This window comes from Cryptotermes secundus, unplaced genomic scaffold (assembly GCF_002891405.2).
Source record: "Cryptotermes secundus unplaced genomic scaffold, Csec_1.0 scaffold6, whole genome shotgun sequence".
Classification (NCBI taxonomy): Eukaryota; Metazoa; Arthropoda; class Insecta; order Blattodea; family Kalotermitidae; genus Cryptotermes; species Cryptotermes secundus.
Genome location: NW_019725001.1, coordinates 648,821 through 668,578, shown reverse-complemented (window position 1 = coordinate 668,578; position 19,758 = coordinate 648,821). Strand labels below are relative to the sequence as shown.

Below are 19,758 nucleotides of genomic sequence, written 5' to 3'. Positions count from 1 at the left end.
AAAAACACACTTGTATAATATTATAAAAATTCACTGCACAAAAACTAAAGAAACACGGGTTGTTCGCTCTGCCACTGAAATGAATAAGAAACGTGGTCAATGGTCCCAGGTTTATTCCCAACCAAAGAGGGATGTATTTGGCGGGGGAGGAGGGGAGAATGGTCGGACAGCAGGTACTAGGACAGCAGTCCACCCTGAAACACGAGTCTGAGATGCAATGGGCCGACCAAAAGAAAATGTCCTTGGAAAAAGCTACACAAATCTTTGGTTATTCACCTCTGCTTTACAAAGGGAAGAAGTAACGGTACCAACAGTCCCGTTAAATTTTACTTCAACCATGGGCCTCAAGCGCCAGAGATATACATTGCAAATATCCCAGGTGTGAGGAACATGATAAGATAAATTTTAATGAAAATAAACTATCCCGCGGACCCCTTTTGAATTACTCGCGGACCCCCAGGGGTCCGCGGACCACAGGTTGGGAAACACTGATCTAGACAATCGGCTCAAAGATGGAGGTAAGGTTGTCAGCCTTACGCGCCGGCCGCGCTTTACTCACCAGGAAAATAATTTAACACGTTTTCTGTAGCGTAACTATATTTGTTGTAAGAGGCACAGTTGTCGGCCTGCATAGTTCATAAAGCACTGCACCACTGAGGTGCATCCAGAGTCCATTTATTATTAACTTGGGCACTAGATGAAAATGAATTATCAGATTTACGCGCCGTCGACTTCACCCCTGAGGACAGACCAATTTGTTCCCACTGGAAAAGGGGCCCGATAGATCCCAAAGCCGGTCTGTACGCAATGAAGAAGATATCTCTTGTCACTGCTGGGATTCGAGCCCTAATTCCTCAGTCGCCCATCCCGTCGTCAGTCACGAAATGAACTATCCTGGTTCCTGTATTAAACAGAGATCGCTGATGGTATCAGATAAACTGGGACACGCAGTAGCGTAGTTGTTTGAGCCACTATGCTAGAAGCCGGAAGGTCACGGGTTCGAGCCCCGAGGTGGTCGATATTTTTCAAATTACCTAATTCTACCAGCCGCACTATGACCCTGGGGTCGACTCAGCCTCTAACAGAAATGAGTACCAGGAATTTTCCTGGGGCGGGGGTAAATGGTGGCCGGCACGTAAGGCTGACAACCTCACCGCCATCTGTGGACTGATTTTCTAGAGAAAATGTGTGGGCTTCGACGTCTCAGAAAACTATGGGCCTTCACAGCCTCTTACAGGGCTAACTTTTACCAGATAAACTAACCAGAAATTTCGAGTGCGCCAGAAGCAAGTCTTTCACTGGGATCTCTCTGAGGCAGGCTGTAAGGTCTGCCATCTTAGTCTGGTTACAGTTGGCCAGCCGAGCAATGGCTAGACCGCTCCTCACCGGATTACGATCTATGACCCACGTAGCCAGCGCCGACCCACTCTGAGCGATTACTTTCGCAAACAAGTCTGCAAGAGACAGTTAACGGTATCATGGTCGCAAGTGAAATGAACAAATAATAACATGATGAAGACTGAAAAAAAAGAAAAACAGTATTCAATAGTATATGTACGCATTAGTGCATTGGTACCACTGATTTACCGTTCGGGATTTTTTTGTTTATTTTTTTTTTTTTGCGTAGTGGGGGATGGACTCCAATTGGGTCCATTCGGCACGGTGGCCACTGATTGGCCTATTGTAGAGAATTTGTAGATGGAGAATTTGGTGCGTGCGTGTTGCTGCTTATATTTAATACGTGTATTAAACGTATTAAAGATAAGCAGAAGCACGCACAGAGGGAGCCTACACCTACCTGAACGGTGCTGAAAGCAAGAAGTAGCCGCTGCAGCACTGTAGACCTAGAGCAGGTGTCCTTGTGAATTTTACATTTTAAAATTTTAAAATTAAGGGAAGAAAAATTAAATATAGATTGAAGATTTTAAAAATACCAAAATTCGAAAATTCAATTGACATATGTAAACTAACAAAGATTTCATACATATCTGACAAATACCAGCAAGGGGATTCTGATATATCGGGACCTATTAACAACGGAGAAATGAACAATTAAGAAAACTGGAGTTTTTAAATTTTAAACTATGTGCAGTGTAACAGCTACGTGCGAGTATACACCTGATGATGGCCATTTACGGCCGAAACATGTAGTGTAGAAAAAAGAAGACAAAAGAACTACAGTAAACTGTTGCACTTAGGACGGAGTTTGTGTCATACACTGTGTAGAGTGTAACAATATACCAAATCGCGCGCTTACACAACATGCTCACGAACTTGATTGCGACTAGCAGCTTATGTTCCTGTATCCGTGCATTATTTCGCTCGTTGTGCACGGTATGTAATATAAAGAATATATAAAATAATGGACGCATGTTTATTATAATTATAATCTGTCCACGTATTTATGCTTGAACAAAATTTAGTATCTCGTAGCTACGGTCCATGTATGGAAGTTCAACAGTAATATCATGATTTATGTGCGTGATTATAGACGGGGTATGGATTGGTGAATATATTTGTTGACTTCTTATACACGCCACTCGGAACGACCAGTAATTGCAGCGCTATCGCTGCTCTGCAAACTGCACAAATCGCAACACGCNTTTATGTGCGTGATTATAGACGGGGTATGGATTGGTGAATATATTTATTGACTTCTTATACACGCCACTCGGAACGACCAGTAATTGCAGCGTCTTCACTAGTCGTTGCTTGGTAGTAGCTCTCAACAACGCAGATTCTTCAGCTTCTGTGCTCACATTGTTGCCCTCTGGTTAACACTCAACAATAGAACTGTCAAATTAACCACAGAGCCATCTCTTCTCAGCGTCCCTTGCACAGCTCAACTCTCAACTTACTGGATCAAAGTCAAAGTCAATTTGCGACTGACGGTTACTCAGTAAGTCTTGGTGTCGAACCTCATCTGGCGCTCATGACCAGATATTTATTACTGTTTGATCGTGTTTACTTTTGCTGTGCGCCCTCTCTGACGAGAGGACGGGTCTGTCATTTGTAAATGCTGCTGGCCCTTGCCAGCGCAATCTTTCTCAGGTCCGAATCCCCTTGGAACACGCAACCATATTTTACTGTCTCAGATTTGAGACTTTCCTTTTAGTCGCCTCCTACGACTCGCAGCGTCACGGTGGAGGTATTCGGCCCCGCCTGCACAGTAGACCCAATTGTCTTCCTTATAACCTCTTTGCATTACTCGACTAGAAAACATCGTTTTCAACAGTAACTCTATTGTTGCGTGTGTACTCATTGACACGGGAACGTGTTTACTGATCCGTTGCATGCAGACTGGTTGCATAACATCGTTCTTTATTCTTATGTCCCCCGGTCATTACATAGTAACGGCTCCACACGCTAAACTAATAATAATAATAATAATAATAATAATAATAATAATAATAATAAGAGGTGTCTCAACTCACTCTCGTCAACGAGGGGACTGAGTTGCATGAGGGTAACAGCAGCTCCACCGGCGCTCTGCCCGAAAATGGTAACTCGATCGGGGTCTCCTCCGAAAAACGATATGTAGTTCCTCACCCATCGCAGAGCCAGAGCTTGGTCCATCAGCCCCATGTTGCCGGGAACATCCTCCGTCTGTAGTGACAGGAATCCTGTTCACAACATGGCCGCGTCAGTTCCGTCATGCGCGCCACACTCATTCATCAGCCTAATGTCGACGCTTTATGATCTCGATGCTGACAGAGTCGTTAAATTATAAAAGCGAAGGAAAGAAAAAAACATACTCACGAATTGGTCACTTTCAGTTGTCCTCTGGATCCAAACCCGACATCCAACAAAAATATTCATTACTGAAAGTACTGTTGCATAATAAATCCTAGTTTCAGAAAAGGGATATGTTCTATAGAATGAGGAGACAAACAACAACACATGAGGAAACTACTGTTACACAAATCATAGTGCATCAAGTTCAGACTTGTCCAAAGTTTTATATATAAAAGTGTCTCAATAAACAACGGAAGGAGAAGCAGCTCAACAAGCAGAGACTCCTAACCAACTATAAAAAGAAGAAAAGCACTGCCCGGACCTCCAAGGGCGGCAACCTACCCAACCTCCCGTTGATAGAAGGGGCAAGAATCTCAGCGGTTTAAGATTTTAAAAATTTAAGAGTTTTATTTATATTTTAACTCACCACATTTTAGCTTAATTTAAAATCTTTATATGTAAAAATTTGGACAAATTTGATCCTGATGCACTATGCTTTATGTAATAGTAATTTCATGTGTTGCTATTTGCCTTCTGAAGATTGTCATTAACTGTCAGAAACATGTAAAGGCATCATATATGTGTACATTTGAGTCACACTGGGCGGTGTACTCACATATCATTCTATTATACTGACTAGTGTGACGGACCAGAATGAAGTTAAAAATGGATATGTTCTTTAAAAGAATTTGCGAACTAATCCTCTTTAGACCACAGATAGTTTACCGAGAGGATTTTCTGTTGGCAGAACACCTGAATAAAAGTAAAATAAGTAAAGCTATCCCTGTACCAGGCCGTGAAGGCCCATAGGGTTGTGAGATGTTGAGGGTCCCACATTATGTAGACAATCGGCTCAAAGATGGCGGCAAGGTTGTCAGCCTTGCGCGCCGGGGCCACGCTTTACTCCCCAGGAAAATTATTTAATTAATTCCTGGTACTCATTTATGTTAGAGGCTGAGTCGGCCCAAGGGCCACAGTGCGTCTGGGAGGGATTGTCTTTTCTTGAGGCTAATGAAAGTAACAAGTTCCCCCAAACAGCCAGTAACCATCTACACGGCGTTATATCCTTGAAGAGAGTTGTAAAGTTGTTTCTGTGCTTAAATAACTAAGCACTACGCCATGAAGGGACATGGGGGAGTGAATGGATGGGTCCACATTTTCTTGACCTTGTCACTAGTTGGAGGTCCCAGAGTCGGTCTGGATGACTTGGAGAAGAGAAAATTCTTGCCTCCACCGTGACTCGAAATCCGACCCCTCAGTCTTCCAGCCTGTAGCCAGTCGCTATATCGACTCCTTACCCCAGAAGACACTCTGCATCACTGTCACGTAAGCAAACATCATAAAGCTTACTGAAGGATAAAATGTTGGTACAAGAGTTGACTCACCCAGTGGGCCCAGTCGATACTGAGGAACAACCAGGACGACGTCCTTCTCTAGTAAATAGTTAGGCCAGTACTCTTGAGCACTACCGAGCCGGAAGGACCCTCCGTGGATGTACACCATGACTGGGAGAGCGAGGCTCGCATTACTGAAGAGCTGTATCAGAAATAAAGAGTTCTATAAGTGTTTAGAGTAAGACACTCTTGGCCTGGACAGTTGTTGGAGTGGAGTGGTTAGATTCACTCCCAGGCCGCTTTACCCCATACCGGAAGTAGAACTATGACTCCTGGGCTGTCCAGACCGTAGCCAGTCGCTATACCGACTGAGCTATCCAAGCATCCAAGAGTTTATAGTTCCTTCGTTAATTAACTGCCAAAAGTTCAATCGCCTCAAATGCATGACTTGTTTTCAACGGCAGAAGATGCTAGAAGTAAAATATTCCAGACGTGTAACACAAGAACACAGCTACATGTACCCAAACTCTGGTTCCTTAACTTTTGAACTCAGAATTTTCATCGCTTGTAAAGAATATTGAATTGTTTTGAACCTCTGAGAATAGTGTGCTGTGGGGAGTATTTAGGTAAAGTTTCCGTGTTCCGTTAAGTACCTCGCAATGAAGATGTCAGGGAAAGTGTAACTGATATTGCAGATATTCTTAGCCTTGCTACTTGATCAAAGTGAGTGGTAGGATTCATGTCCTTTCTGCTTTATCCCTCACGAAAGGATAGCAAAACCATAGAATAGGAGGTGGGTAGGCCTTGGATCTTGACTGGGTCCTGAAAAGCAGAGAATAATCCCTTGCCTCTGCTTGGTATCGAGCCTGGATCCTAACCATTGCACTGACCGATGGAGGAAATAACAGGAGGAAAAGGGAAGCCTGGCAGGTTGCATGCTTCGGAAGGAGGAGAAATGCATATCAGTTTGTGACAGTGCAACTTGAGAACTGTGCCACATAGAAGGGGGCAAGATGATATTATATTGGATCTTAAAGTTATTAAGAATTGGAAAGACGTAGCTGGTAAATATGGACCAGGGACAAGAGTTATAAAGCCGGTAATTAACCTTCTGGTTCCAGAAGGAGCGAGAAACACAATATATCGACTAGCTGAGCGACAGTAAGTGTCTCAGGAAGAATCTACTGTATCGAATTTGTTAATACAAATCCGGAGCAGCTTTTACTACGGAACGAGAAACTAAGAACAAAACTCAGTTTTAAGAAGAAGAAGAGAAGGAAAATAATTCGTTACTTATTGGTGCTCCAAGTTAGTTGGCGTTTGGACCTCTTTTCCTCTAAATGTCTGGCTGAAAAAGAAACTGTAAATAGCAGATACAAACAATTAATGTTGTTGACCTGTTTCCAAAATTTGGAAGGAATTTAGTGGGCCCTATATTTTAAACATTCTTCCAGGAAAAAAAACGTTAAAGCTGCCTTTCCTGCAGGACTGTTGCATTTGGAACGATGGTGTAACTTTATATTTTACCTTTGGCGTGTACACGTTGAGAGTGAGACAATCTTCCGTGTTTTCAGGCGTTAGAAGAGACGTCCACTCTTTGAATTCTTGTTCTTGATTCGATCTCGTAAGGGCTGGGCATTTCTTTCCAAATTTTGTGGCATCCAGGGTTCCATTCCATGGATCAGCTGGTTCTGGTGGCTGTAGAAACATAATAAATATTTAAAAGATGTCTGCATAGCTAGTAGCATGCAGGCCGCGTTTCCTTTCTTCAAAATATTTGCTAAAGCTTTCACCCTCTTAAAAAACGACGAAAGTTCCCATAAACATTATGAAGAATGCTTAATAGTAATTTTTCAAATTATTAACAGGACAACTAATAAAATTAAGTAAGATCTAAAAGTTTGTGACGAAGTTACAGTAATGCAAAAAGATTATGTTTCTGAACATTATACATCGTCCTGCTTTTATTTACAAACACGACGTTTCGGAGACTGGATTCTATTTTCAACTTCAGGTAAAATCGACTATTGCGCTAAATCGATACGGCTAGTTCCTCTGTCGGGACGCCATTACCAACACCAGATAAGGGTAAACAAGTCAAGCACAGCACATCCCATCTGCGAGAGTCAAGGCAAAACATAAAAATATTAAATTCCACACGTGTGAGGCCTCGACTCGTATTTCTCTAGTGCAAGCTCTTATACTTGCGGATTTTTTTTTTAATATTTATATGTTTTTTAGCTCTTGCAGATGGTTTGTGCTGTGCTTGGCTTGTATAACCTATTTGGTGTTGGTACAGATGTCCGGAAGTATGGACTAACTCTACCGATTGGGCAAATCTGAGTAAGTTCCACCTGAAGACGGAGAAACAATCCGGTCTCCGAAACGTTGTGTTTTTCAATAAAAACAGGACGGTACTTCAGAGAAAAAAACACAAGACGATATATCATTTCCAGAAACACAATGTTTGTAATGAACGTATGCATGTAGGATCGCTACATTCTAGCGTTCTATGGACATTTCGTTAAAACGTTCGTAATATTGAATTCTGATTTTTAAACTAGAAATAAACCTTAGGAAAATTAATAAATTCGCATGATAGAGAGCTATTAATATTCGGCAGAAATATTCCTAATATTGAGTTTAAACAGCTCACTATGTATAATGGCAAAAGCGGACGTCTCACACATGACAACACATGCAGTAAGGTTAATGAGACTGGCGTATTTCGAGAAGAATACATTCACGCTCCTGCAGTATTTTTTTTTATTGGCGCTACAGCCCCAATTTGGGCCTAGGCCTACCTCCATGAAACTCTCCGTTTCACTTCGGTTTTACTAGATCTTAGACATACGGTAGGACTCCTTGGGCGGGTGATCAGCACGTCGCAAGGCCTCTACCTGTACACAAACACAGAAAAACGCACACAAACATCCATGCCCTGAGTGGGATTCGAACCCACGATTCCGGCTTCCGAGCGAGGGAAGACAGTGCATGCCTTAGACCGCTCGGCTACCGTGACTGTCAGTGTATAATATTGGTACTTCTATATCCAAACCGTAACATTATGTACTCTCTGAATATGCCAGTTTATAGAAGGCTCATGCATGTTTGATGTATAAGTTGATGCAACTAATGGGGTCCTGCTGGATTTACACAAACAGCATTTAGTCAACAAATCGAGCTTGTCAGCTAGTTAAACTCCAGAACACGTAATCCAACGGGAATACAAAGCGATATCTGTACTAGCATGAAGCAGGCTTTGTCAGTTGGCCTACGTAACCCTTAGAAGTGTGGATTCATCCAAATAATATTTAAAAATTCAGTTCTTCGTTTCCAGGCAATATACGAGTACATTACAAAGACCAGTCGTCAATGTTGTTTAGAGTAATAATCGCTGTTCATTCTAAGAACCTTATGAAGCACATAAATATTGTGACATATCAAGCCGTTGCTAGGCAACGGGATGTGGAACAAGTTACCACGAAGGCAGACCCTTGCTAAACGGTCGGTTGCCAAGTTGCGCAACAGTGGAACCAGGTTACGCAACAATAAGGAAAGTTTTGGAAGGAACTCGACCAGCAGTATGCACTGAACGATGTTTATTGCGTATAAAATTATTTCGGGCGCAAATTTAATTACTGTATATTAATGTATATATATTTCATACCTGTCAAACACAGTAATCAGTTGAAATAACTCAAGAAGGTTTCAGGTGTAATGTAATATATTTTAAATAAAATTAAGCTGAAAACATAGAAGCTTAAATATAAATCTTTGTATGTGGGGGATTACGCAATGTTTAATATTTTATATTTATTTTATATTATAGACACACTGAATACTTGTAACATATGGATCCATATAAGAATTAAACTCAGTTCTTTAAGATTTGTAGAGTGCATCCCCAGATGATGGTGGCTCCCTGAGGGCCGAAACATGTTGCGACCTTATACGTTAATCCAATAAAATCTCATTTGATACGAAATAGTGGAAGTGAGTAACTTTAATTGATTGCTGTGTTTGACAGGTATACAAAATATATACAATGGTAAACACACAACAAAATGCATCCCTTGAAGATTTCCGCTTACAGCTGCAAGCTTCTGAAGTAATTAGATGGGAGTAGATTAATTAGCACGATAACAACACAGTTTTTCAACTACATAAACAACTGATGTAGGGCCTAATGCAACATTGAATTTTAAATTGTAAATTTTTAAGTATAAAATCTATCGAGGAAGTATTAGCAGGCACAAGGTGTTTTTCATATACAAACAAAATTTGGCAAAATATTTAACCTTAGTAGAAGAATTTGCATTGTACTGTAATAACAGCTAAGAGCAGATGAATTTTGCTATGTAAATTCATGCTAACATATCAAACGTCTTGTAGCAAAAACGCCTCAAACAAAACCTTCCATCTTCCGTTCCTATAACAAGTGTAGATATTCATTTAGAAGCAGTAACCTTGAATATGTAGTCCGGCCAGGACCGCTTCCTTCCACATCTCTTGCAGTTCATTATCCTCTGTTAATCCTATCATTAGATGCTACATAATTTGAGTTATTGAAAATGTCGTGAAACAAGCAGTAAAATTAAATAAGGTACAAGGGGCACGCGGTAGCGTAGTTGGTTGAGGCACTATGCTACAAGCCGGAAGGTCGCGGGTTGGAATCCCAATGAGGTCATTGGATTTTTTAATTGACCTAATCCTTCCAGCCACATTACGACCCTGGGGTCGACTCAGCCTCTAACAGAAACGAGAAACACAAATTTTCCTGGGAGTAAAAGTTTGCAGCGGCGCGTAAGCCTGACAACTTCACCGCCATCTGTGAATCGATTATCTAGAAAGTGTGGGAGCTTCGACGTCGCAGGACCGTATGGGTCTCCACGGCATGTTACAGGGATAGCTTTATTGTTTTTTTTTTTACAAACCGAAAGATAGAATATGAAAATCTTATGAAGGGAGGTAACCAGAGCTGTCTTCCGGATGCGCGTAACTTGTGTCAACGAAGGGTATGCTGTAAGTACCAACATCATCACACCTGCTGTCGTTCCTAAGCGACAGGCGCCTAACCTGGTACATTCTGTATAAGAACCCACCACAGTTACTGGAGTACGATGACGAAGATAATGATGCATTTGAGTGCTGCGTTGGGAAGATTTTATTAAGTCGCAGCAGAACGAGAAGACATGCCATTGAAAGAACTGGCGTGTACCCAAGAGAAGGCACTTTGTGAGCCAGACACACACTGATTCTGGCTTTTGTGTTCGTGTAGTCACACATCAGCTGGATAATCTATTTTGATCACTTGTGTGAATGCCGTGGGCAAGAAGACTGTGGATTGAATGCGCTTCAAAGTACAAGGTCAGTCTGAATGGTGAAAGTACTACTGTCCCGTGCCAAGAGGCTTCACACGAGTCTTTGAAACTGTCACAAACCCAGGCTTTTCTCGTATGTGCAAGTCTCTACGGCGAAACCAGGCGTTACACGAAGTAACATGAACTGAACTCGGAAAAAGTAATTTGTAGTCCGAATATATAGGAACATTAGACCTATTAGGAAACATGCATAGCTTAAGGAGTTTTAATGGTTCAAACGGTAACCGGCTAGATTCGTAGCGGTGCAAGATTTTTCTCTTCTCCACAGCGTCCAGTGGGTACATGGGGCTATTTCTTTGGGGGTAAAGAGCCAGGTGTATGAAACTGACCACTTACCTCCAACTGGTTTTGAGGTGAAGAAAGGTGGAGCTATATCTCCACTCTCCCATACGTTTTAATGACATAGTATTTAGCTTTATTTATTGCTAGTGGGGTGGGACTAAGTCCCTTGTACTGCGGCCAGTTCTGGCCCATTGTACAAGCCCCAGATGATAGGTGAGGGTGATTGTGGAGCAATTGGTGGAATAAAGATTGGCAGGGGAAACCGAAGTACTCGGAGAAAACCTGCCCCAGCGCCACTTTGTCCACCACAAATCCCACTTGACCAGACCCCGGGATCGAACCCGGACCACCGCAGTGGGAAGCCAGTGACTAAACGCTTGAGCTATGGCGCGGCTTAGTATTTAGCTTAGATAAGCACACAGACAATGTTATCTGATCTTACGTTACGCATAGATTAACACTTATTCCACTTTCGCTAATTTTTCTCTGCTTTTCAAGAAACACACGGGACTTACAGAACTGGTGCTGTGGGCATTAAATATGTGTCAATTTTCTCTGTAACTTTTGTCTCAAGCAGTCTTCCTCCCTTCCATAAAAGCTTAGCTAATTGCGCTCCAGACATAGAAAGTCAAGTGCGCTTTGAGGTACACTGTCCGTCAGTTTCGTACGATTTTCAACCAAATTTGCAACTTTAGCTAAACTATCTGTCGTCACTCTTAATGATAACAGACTGAGTGGTTCTTGAGTTATAAAGTTGTAACCAGTTGACGGACAGGCAGTGTTGATGCTAATAGGGGCATTTTTGCAGATTTTCGTCATGAACGGGCTGATAACGAAACTAATGAGCTTAGGTTTTGGACAGGATGGTATGAGAAGGACTTCGGCTGCAGTTTCCGGTAGGAGCAGGCGCTACTCCTCCTGTCCACAGAGCCCATATCGGCTGTACAGGGAACACTGTAATAGCTGGGGGGGGTGAAGTTGGCCACTCCCCTCCGTCTACTGCCAGGCGTGGGGCTGCACTGGTGCAGTGTCAGTTCTGTATATTATTTTTACCTTATTCATTTCGGAAATATATGCGCAAATTTAAATTCATTCCTTTCGGGATGCTAAAATAAGCCACATTGAAGGAGTTAAAGTACGTCTTGCTTGAGGACAGATACCATGGAACAAGGAATGTAAATAATTACATAACGAGCTTGAAGTACTTTTCTCCGCTTATAGTATTCGTAGGAAGATAAGATAGAAAATAAGCAAGCAGACCGAAGATCACAGCCGCACAACTTACTCCATGGAACTGTGCCCTTGAGAAACCGAAGCTACTCAAGAATTTCCCAATATTTTATGGGACCCGAAGGTTCATTACCGTGTTCACAAGAGCTCTCCACTGGTCCCTATCTTGAGTCAGATCAATTCAGCCCATGGCATCTAATCCTATCTCTCTAAAATCTATCTTAATACTATCCTCCCATCTATGACTTCGTCTTCCCAGTGATCTCTTTCCTTCTGGCTTTCGCACCAGTATCCTATATACATTCCTTTTCTCTCCCATTCGTGCTACATGCTCTGCCCTTGACTTGATCATTCTAATTACACTTGGGAGAAGAGTACACGTTATGAAGCTCCTCATTATGCAGTTTTCTCCAACCTCCTGTCACTTCATCTCTCTTCGGTCCAAATATTCTCCTCAACACCCTGTTCTCAAATACTCTTAGTCTATGTTCCTTCCTTAATGTCAGAGACCAAGTTTCACGCCTATACAGAACCACAGGAAACACTATCGTTTCATATTCTAATTTTTATGTTTTGGACAGCAGACGAGAAGACAAAAGGTTCTGGACTGAATGATAGCAAACGTTACCCGAGTTCAATCGACTCTTAATTTCCCCCTGAATCAGGTTTTGATCTGTTATCGTTGTTCCCAAATATCTGAACTGTGCCACATTTTCAGAGGATCTTTTACCTATTTTTATTTTCATCATGTTGCCCTGCATTTTGGTGACGAGACAGCAACACATACTTAGTTTGCTCTGTGTTTACTTCTTGACCAACCTCATTACTAGCGTCATTTATTGTTCCTATGTTCTTCTTTATGGTATTTGTGTTATCTCCCAGGAGATTCACGTCATCAGCACAGACCAGAAGCTGATGTACCCCATTCAATTTGAGTTCCACCTGGTTTTCCTTTATCTTTCTAATGGCATAGATCGAAAGGAAAGTTGAAATCAATGGCAACAGAGCATCTCCTTGTTTTAGACCATTTAGAATAGGAAATTTATTAGACAAAATTCGTCTACACGGACTTAACTGTAAGTTTTACGTAAACACATTTTGACGAGTCCAACTGATTTATGGAACCCAGAATTCATTGCCATGGTCACAACGTCCCACCATTTTCCCAATCCTGAACAAGATGGATCCAGCCCACATCCTTGTACCCTGCTTCATTATTATCCGAAATTAACGGCCGTTGGGATCCGTTGCGCTGACCACGTGACATCCTCTATCCGCAAAAAATGGCACTAAATTCGCCAACAAGCGGCGGTCGCTCGGTCAGTATAATTCGCTTGCGGACTACAGGTCACGGAGTTCTTTTTCCCCCTTTTCTTGAGAAGGTGAAAGTAGGCTTATGTGAACTTCGTGCTTTCTGTATGTCTGCGAATCCCGGCCACTTAATTTTTGAATGCTTGAACCAATCTTTATGAAACTTGGTATGTACATCATGGCACCTGAACCCGTACTTCATAAATCACTCCCATCAGTCTGTGTGTCTGTATGTGTATACATCCCATTGTTGCTAGACAAAGGATCGGTAAAATGCATCCCTCTTTTCAGTGATAGGCAACGACTGAGTAAACATTTTCTCGCGGCAATAAATACAGTAAAACTTGGTTATAGCAACATCGGTTTCTGCGACACCTTGTCTATTGCGTCAAATATTCAATGGTACGAACTAATTCCTCATAAAGCAACTGTTTTTATACCTTGCTTAATACGACATGCACAAATGCATCAACCTCGTATGTAACGTCATTTTCATTCCTGAATTTCTCTGATATCGTGGGAAAGTTCGATGTGTCTGCCCACCCTCACTTTCTCTACTTGCTGACGTGACTGTTCTGGAAGAATACGACCGCGGGCTGCAAGAGGAGCGTGGGTTTTATGCGAAAACAAGGGTGAAGCCATTAGGGTTGTGAACTTGTGTTATGAACCAGGGGAGGCAGCAGTGAAATTGTGACAAAAATTGAACGTAATTTAGAAAGTGTGTACTGGGCAAGTAACAGGAAACAGATGAAGATAACTGATTACTGTACTCGTATCTAGGTACAGTAAGGCACAACAATTGATGTAATCTACTGTAATTTGGTGAGTAGACCTACCTTTAATATACAGTATTGTATACAGTGTATTGTCAGTGAAAAGCGCTGTAATATGTCTTTGATATTACACATTTGGGCAATTCCACGTTAATGTTACGTTAGTCTGTACTTAACTACGTATTTCACTAAAAAATGCAACATTTTAACTCGGTTTTTGGTAGATTTTTATGTGACTAACATAAGGCTACTGTGGAAGTGCCCATTTCGGTTACAACGACATCCGTTTATAACGACACTATTTTTAGGTCCCTTTGATGACGTTATAACCAAGTTCTACTGTACACACAACAATTGAAGGAATATTTGAAGCGTGTGTCTGTCTTTCTATCCTCCTGTCGTTGCTAGGAAACAGCTCGATAAAGACGTTCCCACAGAGTTGAAGAACTGTTGGAGGCGCCGTTTTCTGTGCAGTTCGTGTCATGTCGAAGGAAAGTAGGAGACTGGGTCTTCCCAGAACTGTTTGTAATATTACCTGGCTTCTAAGCCTAGATATTCCGCGGTTCCATCTCCTTTTAGCTTTACTCGTAGTAGCAAAATTTTGCAAGCATTTCTTATTCATTTTATATATGTATAAAGCACATCTCAGCTTATCCTATTTTGTGATCATTCTAATGAAGTGTGGTAAAGAGCAACAATTATGAAGCCCTTATTTATGTAGTTTCTCTATTCAGTCCTCTTAAGTCCAAATATTCTTCCCCCGCCGCACCCTGTTCTGAAACACTCTTAAATTGTGTTCTTTCTATAATGTGATAAAATCAAATTTTACAGTCGCATCAAACAACAGGTGAAGTTCTCTTTTTGTGTCTTATCATCTTACTCGGGAGCCGGGGTAGTGCAGTTGCCATAGCGACTGAGCATGGGCTGGACAACTGAGGGGTCGGAGTTCGAGTACCAGGAGGGTCATTTCTAAATGTCGTCTAGACCGGCTTTCAGCCCACCCAGCCTCCTATCCAGTGGGTACCGGGTGCTCCTTCCCCGGGGATAAAGCGACTGGGGCGTGAAACTGATTACTTACCTCCGACTAATATCGGTGTCAAGAAAATGTGGATCTATACATCCACTCCTTCATACGCCTTCTTTGTACAGAGCTTAATTAGTTAAGCACAGAAGCAACTTCAACTTGTTAAGACAAATAGATAATTAGATGCTGATTTTTACCTTGAATCTTAGATGTCCGACGGGTGGCTTGGCGAATGGTATCCCCTGGAACTGATATATGGCCCGGCTGGTCCAGGCTGACGTGTTGAGGGAACCCCGCAGGGCCCCCAGACCCGGCAACTTCAGTGTGACCCCCGCCGCATCTGCATAAACTGCTTCTGTTGAGAGACAGCACAGCCATGTTGCGGTCACCCCGAAAAGTGCGAAACGCGACGCCCAAGCCCACATTGAGGAGCGATCCACTGAGGCAGCCCGTCCGTCCTTCGAACACTCTCCCTTCTGTCGTTACATCCCACGTACGTGGAGGGGCAGAGGGGAAACACACGCAAGTCAGGGTGGAAGGGGGAAGCTAACAAAATTGGCTTCACACATAGATTCCCCTAGATGTATTTTTGGTTACGCAGTATTGAAATTGAAGTCGATCCCAGTGGCCGCGTGGTCTGAGAACTGAACTGTCTTCACCTGCTCAAACACTGGGGACTTGGGTTCGAATCCCACACAAGGCATGAATGTCTGTGTGCGTTTATTCTGTGTTTGTGTTGTTCTACATGTAGGCAGCGGATTTGAGACTGGCTGATCGCCCGACCAAGGAGCCCTACCGACTCTGTACACGCTTAAGGAACTGAAAAAGCGGCCGAGTTCCAACAAAAGAACTGCAGAGCTATAGAGGGGTAAAGGTAAAGGTAAGGTCGTCCCTGTGCTCAGCCAATTAAGCACTGCACCATGAAGGCGTATGTTGAAGTGGATGTAGAGATCCACATTTTCTTGACCTCGGCAGTAGTTGGAGGTGAGTGGTCAGCTTCAAGCCCCGGCCGCTTAACCCCTGGTACACACTGGATAGGAGCTTGGGTGGACCTCAGAGCCGGTCTTGACCCTATAGTCACTCATTTATGTGACAATATTCCGCCTCCACTACAAAGACCAACCGGTTAATGCTGTTCAGGGATACAACTGCTCTTTACTGTCAGGATCACAAGAAACATATAAATACACTTTATGGGAAGAAATCAGAATTTCAGCATGTTACATCACCCAAGTGTCGAACTGGTCTCCTTGGATAAGGCCCTAGACTCTAATGCAGTAGGTTCCAAGTCTTAACACACAGACTGACGCACTTGTGTGCGTCTTCTTTATTTTGAATGGGTGGAATTCGGACCCCTCCCCAAGGTGTGGGTCCCTTCTGCTGGCTAACATTCTCATAACCACCCTAACAAGGGGGGAAACAAAGAATGTCCTATGGGTGCCCCCACATCACTCCTATGTTGTAGTTTTGAAACTGAGAAACAGTTCTATATTGTGTCAGTCTCTTCACCAAATGCAGGGCAAATTTGAAGAACACAGAGACAGCAGTTATAAGTTCGAAATGTGCCCAATTAAAATATTTTGTAACGACAGTAAAAATAAAAAAAAAATACTTTGAAGTACAAATGAAGAAATTGTTACATTTAGCTAAATACATTCTAGTCTCATAATCTAAAAATAAAAATACAGGTTTACAAACACTAATAGTACCTATTGCTTTATTTGGGCACGAAAACTTGTACCTCACCCTAAGAGACTACGGTACGTTGAGGGTGTTTAAGAACACGGTGTTCAGGAGAACATTTGGACCCAAGAGACAAATAGACTACGGAAAAAAAAATCGCTTCTCAATTTGCAGACTTTGCCAAATGTTATCAAGGTCATAACACCAACTGTTCTGAAAGAGATTTATGCGGTTTCATTAGGGATAGTACCGTTTCCTTCCATATCCTTTCCAATTCATTATCCACTATCATCCTTCTCTGCGACGCCGTATATTCTGCGTCACTGAAGACATTGTTAAATGTATGAGAAATAAATAAATAACAACACTACGTCTGCTGAGAAAAATAAATAAATAAATACATACATACATACATACATACATAACTACACTCCGTCCGTTGTTGTAGGTGAATATCAATATTTCGAATGAACGTATTGCTCTCATGTTCAGGCCTTCTGCCCTTAAGATGGAGGCAGTATGTTCCTCCGAAACGTTGATTTGGGTCTACGAGACTACACGGTGTCACAACTCAGAATACTACAATGTGAAGCGAAGAATATGCTGGCGGTTTGGAAGTCCTTGAGGGACCCAGTCCGGAACAGGGAACGTTGTGTGGCGTGGTGCTGTTTTGCTACAGGGATCGATAGGTCGATACTGTACGTGAATTCACCACAACGGTCAGCAGACTTAATCTGTAGGTCTGTGGAGGGATTTTATGAATGTTATGAGAGGTTAATTTCATCTCTGCTCATCCTGTTGTGAATATACATAATTGCAGGGGCTACAGTACGATATGTTTTGTACGTTTCCATAGGATTTATGTTGCACAGAATTATGCTGGGAAAAGTTTTCTCATAACTGTGTGTTTCGTCTCGTAATTCTGCCGTTCGTTATGTCGTCTCTTGTTTATCGCTCTATTGTCAGCACTGTTAACACCTCCACTATGCATTCCCCGATCTATCAATGTTTATAGACACTAATCCATCAGCTATCCACTCACCCACCAGTTCAACCATTAATCCATCCATCCACCTACATATTCATTCGTCCACCTACCCAACCATCCAGTCATCCAACCATTCATTTACAATTTATTTATTATTAATCGGATCATTTAACCTGGGAATAACTTATGTGAGTACAGTAATAGAAATATAAAAACTGAGCGTAAAAGCTACCTCTGCAATAGGCAGTGAAGGCCCGTCATATGTTATTCAGCTGAATTCCTTTCTCTAGGAAAGATATTATGCCTAAGAGGTAGTCTGTCTATACGGTCTGCACGAAACTTGTTCGAACCATATACCTTGAAAGCCATTCTTTCCTCCTGAGTTTTATTTAATTTTTTAAATTAATAATAACAATATGGGTTGCGAGAGAATTTCTCTGGTGTGAGCGACACTAGCGCCATTTAATTTAGAGTTTCGAAATGGCGTTTGGTAATAAATCTTCGAAAAGTCTCGAAAAGAGGAACTTTGTTCAGATGATGTTAGTTAGTTAGTTAGTTATTTAGAGAGGGTGGGTTTCCCCATGCACCGCGACCAGTTTGATCTATTGTGCTTCCCTCTATGATATTCTACCAGACTCTATACCCTACCGATACTGGTACTTACCATCAGTCCCGACCAAGACAGCGAGTTCGGCCTCTACTGGCTTGGCGGTATGTATAATGCTTCCCCCATCTATCAGAGGTGTTAGAGACTACTGTTGGGCGGGATGTGTCCTTGAATTTGGCTCAGTGACCTCCTCAGGAGATATGAGGTTCTTTTACGTGCCGTAAAGCTACGACACGGGACTCGCGGCTTAAAGTCCCTCCCGGAAGACTTGTTCCCTGAATTACTAGTAGAATATTCAGAATATGTAGAACAAGATGGCGGTCGTACGAATATTTTCTTCAGCTTTCAGTTTCATGGCGGTAAGTGAAATTTGGTTGTGAGAGTTCATAAACATATCTACACTGTATGTGCAAAATACGCCTGTTACAAACGTGATGACGATACGAAACTTCACAAAACCGCAATAAAAGAAAAATAATTTAACAGCAAGCGATCTATAGGACTACAAATCTGTATGACAAGAAAACGAGCATTGCGTGTCCGAAATTCCTTGTTACACAATACTTGACCATATGTGACGTATGCAGTTGAAGCGTCGTATTTAAAATGTCTAAAAATAAACCAATATTGAGAAAAAAATCTAATCTTCTTAGAAACGAAGAACTTTTGCTTGCGTAACGTTGAAGAATTACGTGCTCTAGAATATACATGATAAAACAGGGTTTTAAGATTGTATGTAATGTAAATGAAAATACGTAATGTACAAAAGGAAGGAAGGAAAATATTTAGCAGTATAATTAATCATAGATGCCAACAGAAGAAAGAGCATGTTAAGCATTTAATTACTGGCTCTTGGTCTTTTCTGGAAGTTTGACCGTGTGGCCTAATGGATAAGGCGTCGGACTTCGGATCCGAAGATTGCAGGTTCGAGTCCTGTCACGGTCGAAAATAAAGTTTTTTTAGTTTCATATAATAACGATCTCTGTACATCATATTCTTATATATATCTTTTCGATGGAACGAAAGTCGGAAAATCATATAATTTACACAGTACTACTAACATAACCCATGCGTCGCGGCACGAACTTAAACGTTTCCTCGCTAGATGTCACAGGATGCAGTGGCCATCCTTACGTATATAGTACACGTCTTCCATACTAGATGCCGCGCACATAGTGAAAAGTCGAGGGACTTGAACATCGATTTCTACACAAGCAGTTTCAAAATGAAGAGAAAAACAACCGGTAGTGTATTGCTGACTCATATAGCTGGTTTAAGAACGTAAGCCATAAAATTTCTATATCCCATACTTTCACTATTTTCTTAAAATGATAAGCCCACAATCAAATCGTTTTCCCTGGCTATGCACTTAATTTCGGTCAATGTCAATTCAACCTCATTTAAGTC

General features: G+C 41.9%; 1 protein-coding gene and 1 non-coding gene across 6 annotated transcripts in view; one reads left to right on the top strand and one right to left on the bottom strand.

The window, feature by feature from the left end:
- Positions 1-15,540, bottom strand: part of LOC111863144 (putative inactive carboxylesterase 4) — a 39,130-nt gene extending 23,590 nt beyond the window's left edge. For all 5 annotated transcript variants that reach the window (XM_033750940.1, XM_033750939.1, XM_023849192.2 and 2 more), the window contains exons 1-5: positions 15,271-15,540; positions 6,597-6,767; positions 5,121-5,271; positions 3,435-3,623; positions 1,264-1,454 (exon numbers count right to left, since the gene is read on the bottom strand). In XM_033750940.1, coding sequence (XP_033606831.1) covers positions 1,264-1,454; positions 3,435-3,623; positions 5,121-5,271; positions 6,597-6,767; positions 15,271-15,498 — 930 coding nt within the window. In that variant the 5' untranslated portion in view covers positions 15,499-15,540. The remainder of the gene's footprint in view (positions 1-1,263; positions 1,455-3,434; positions 3,624-5,120; positions 5,272-6,596; positions 6,768-15,270) is intronic.
- Positions 15,541-19,223: 3,683 nt separating this feature from the next.
- On the top strand, positions 19,224-19,296 carry Trnar-ucg. Its single transcript has one exon. It is a non-coding gene; the product is annotated as a tRNA-Arg (tRNA).
- Positions 19,297-19,758: the final 462 nt, after the last annotated feature.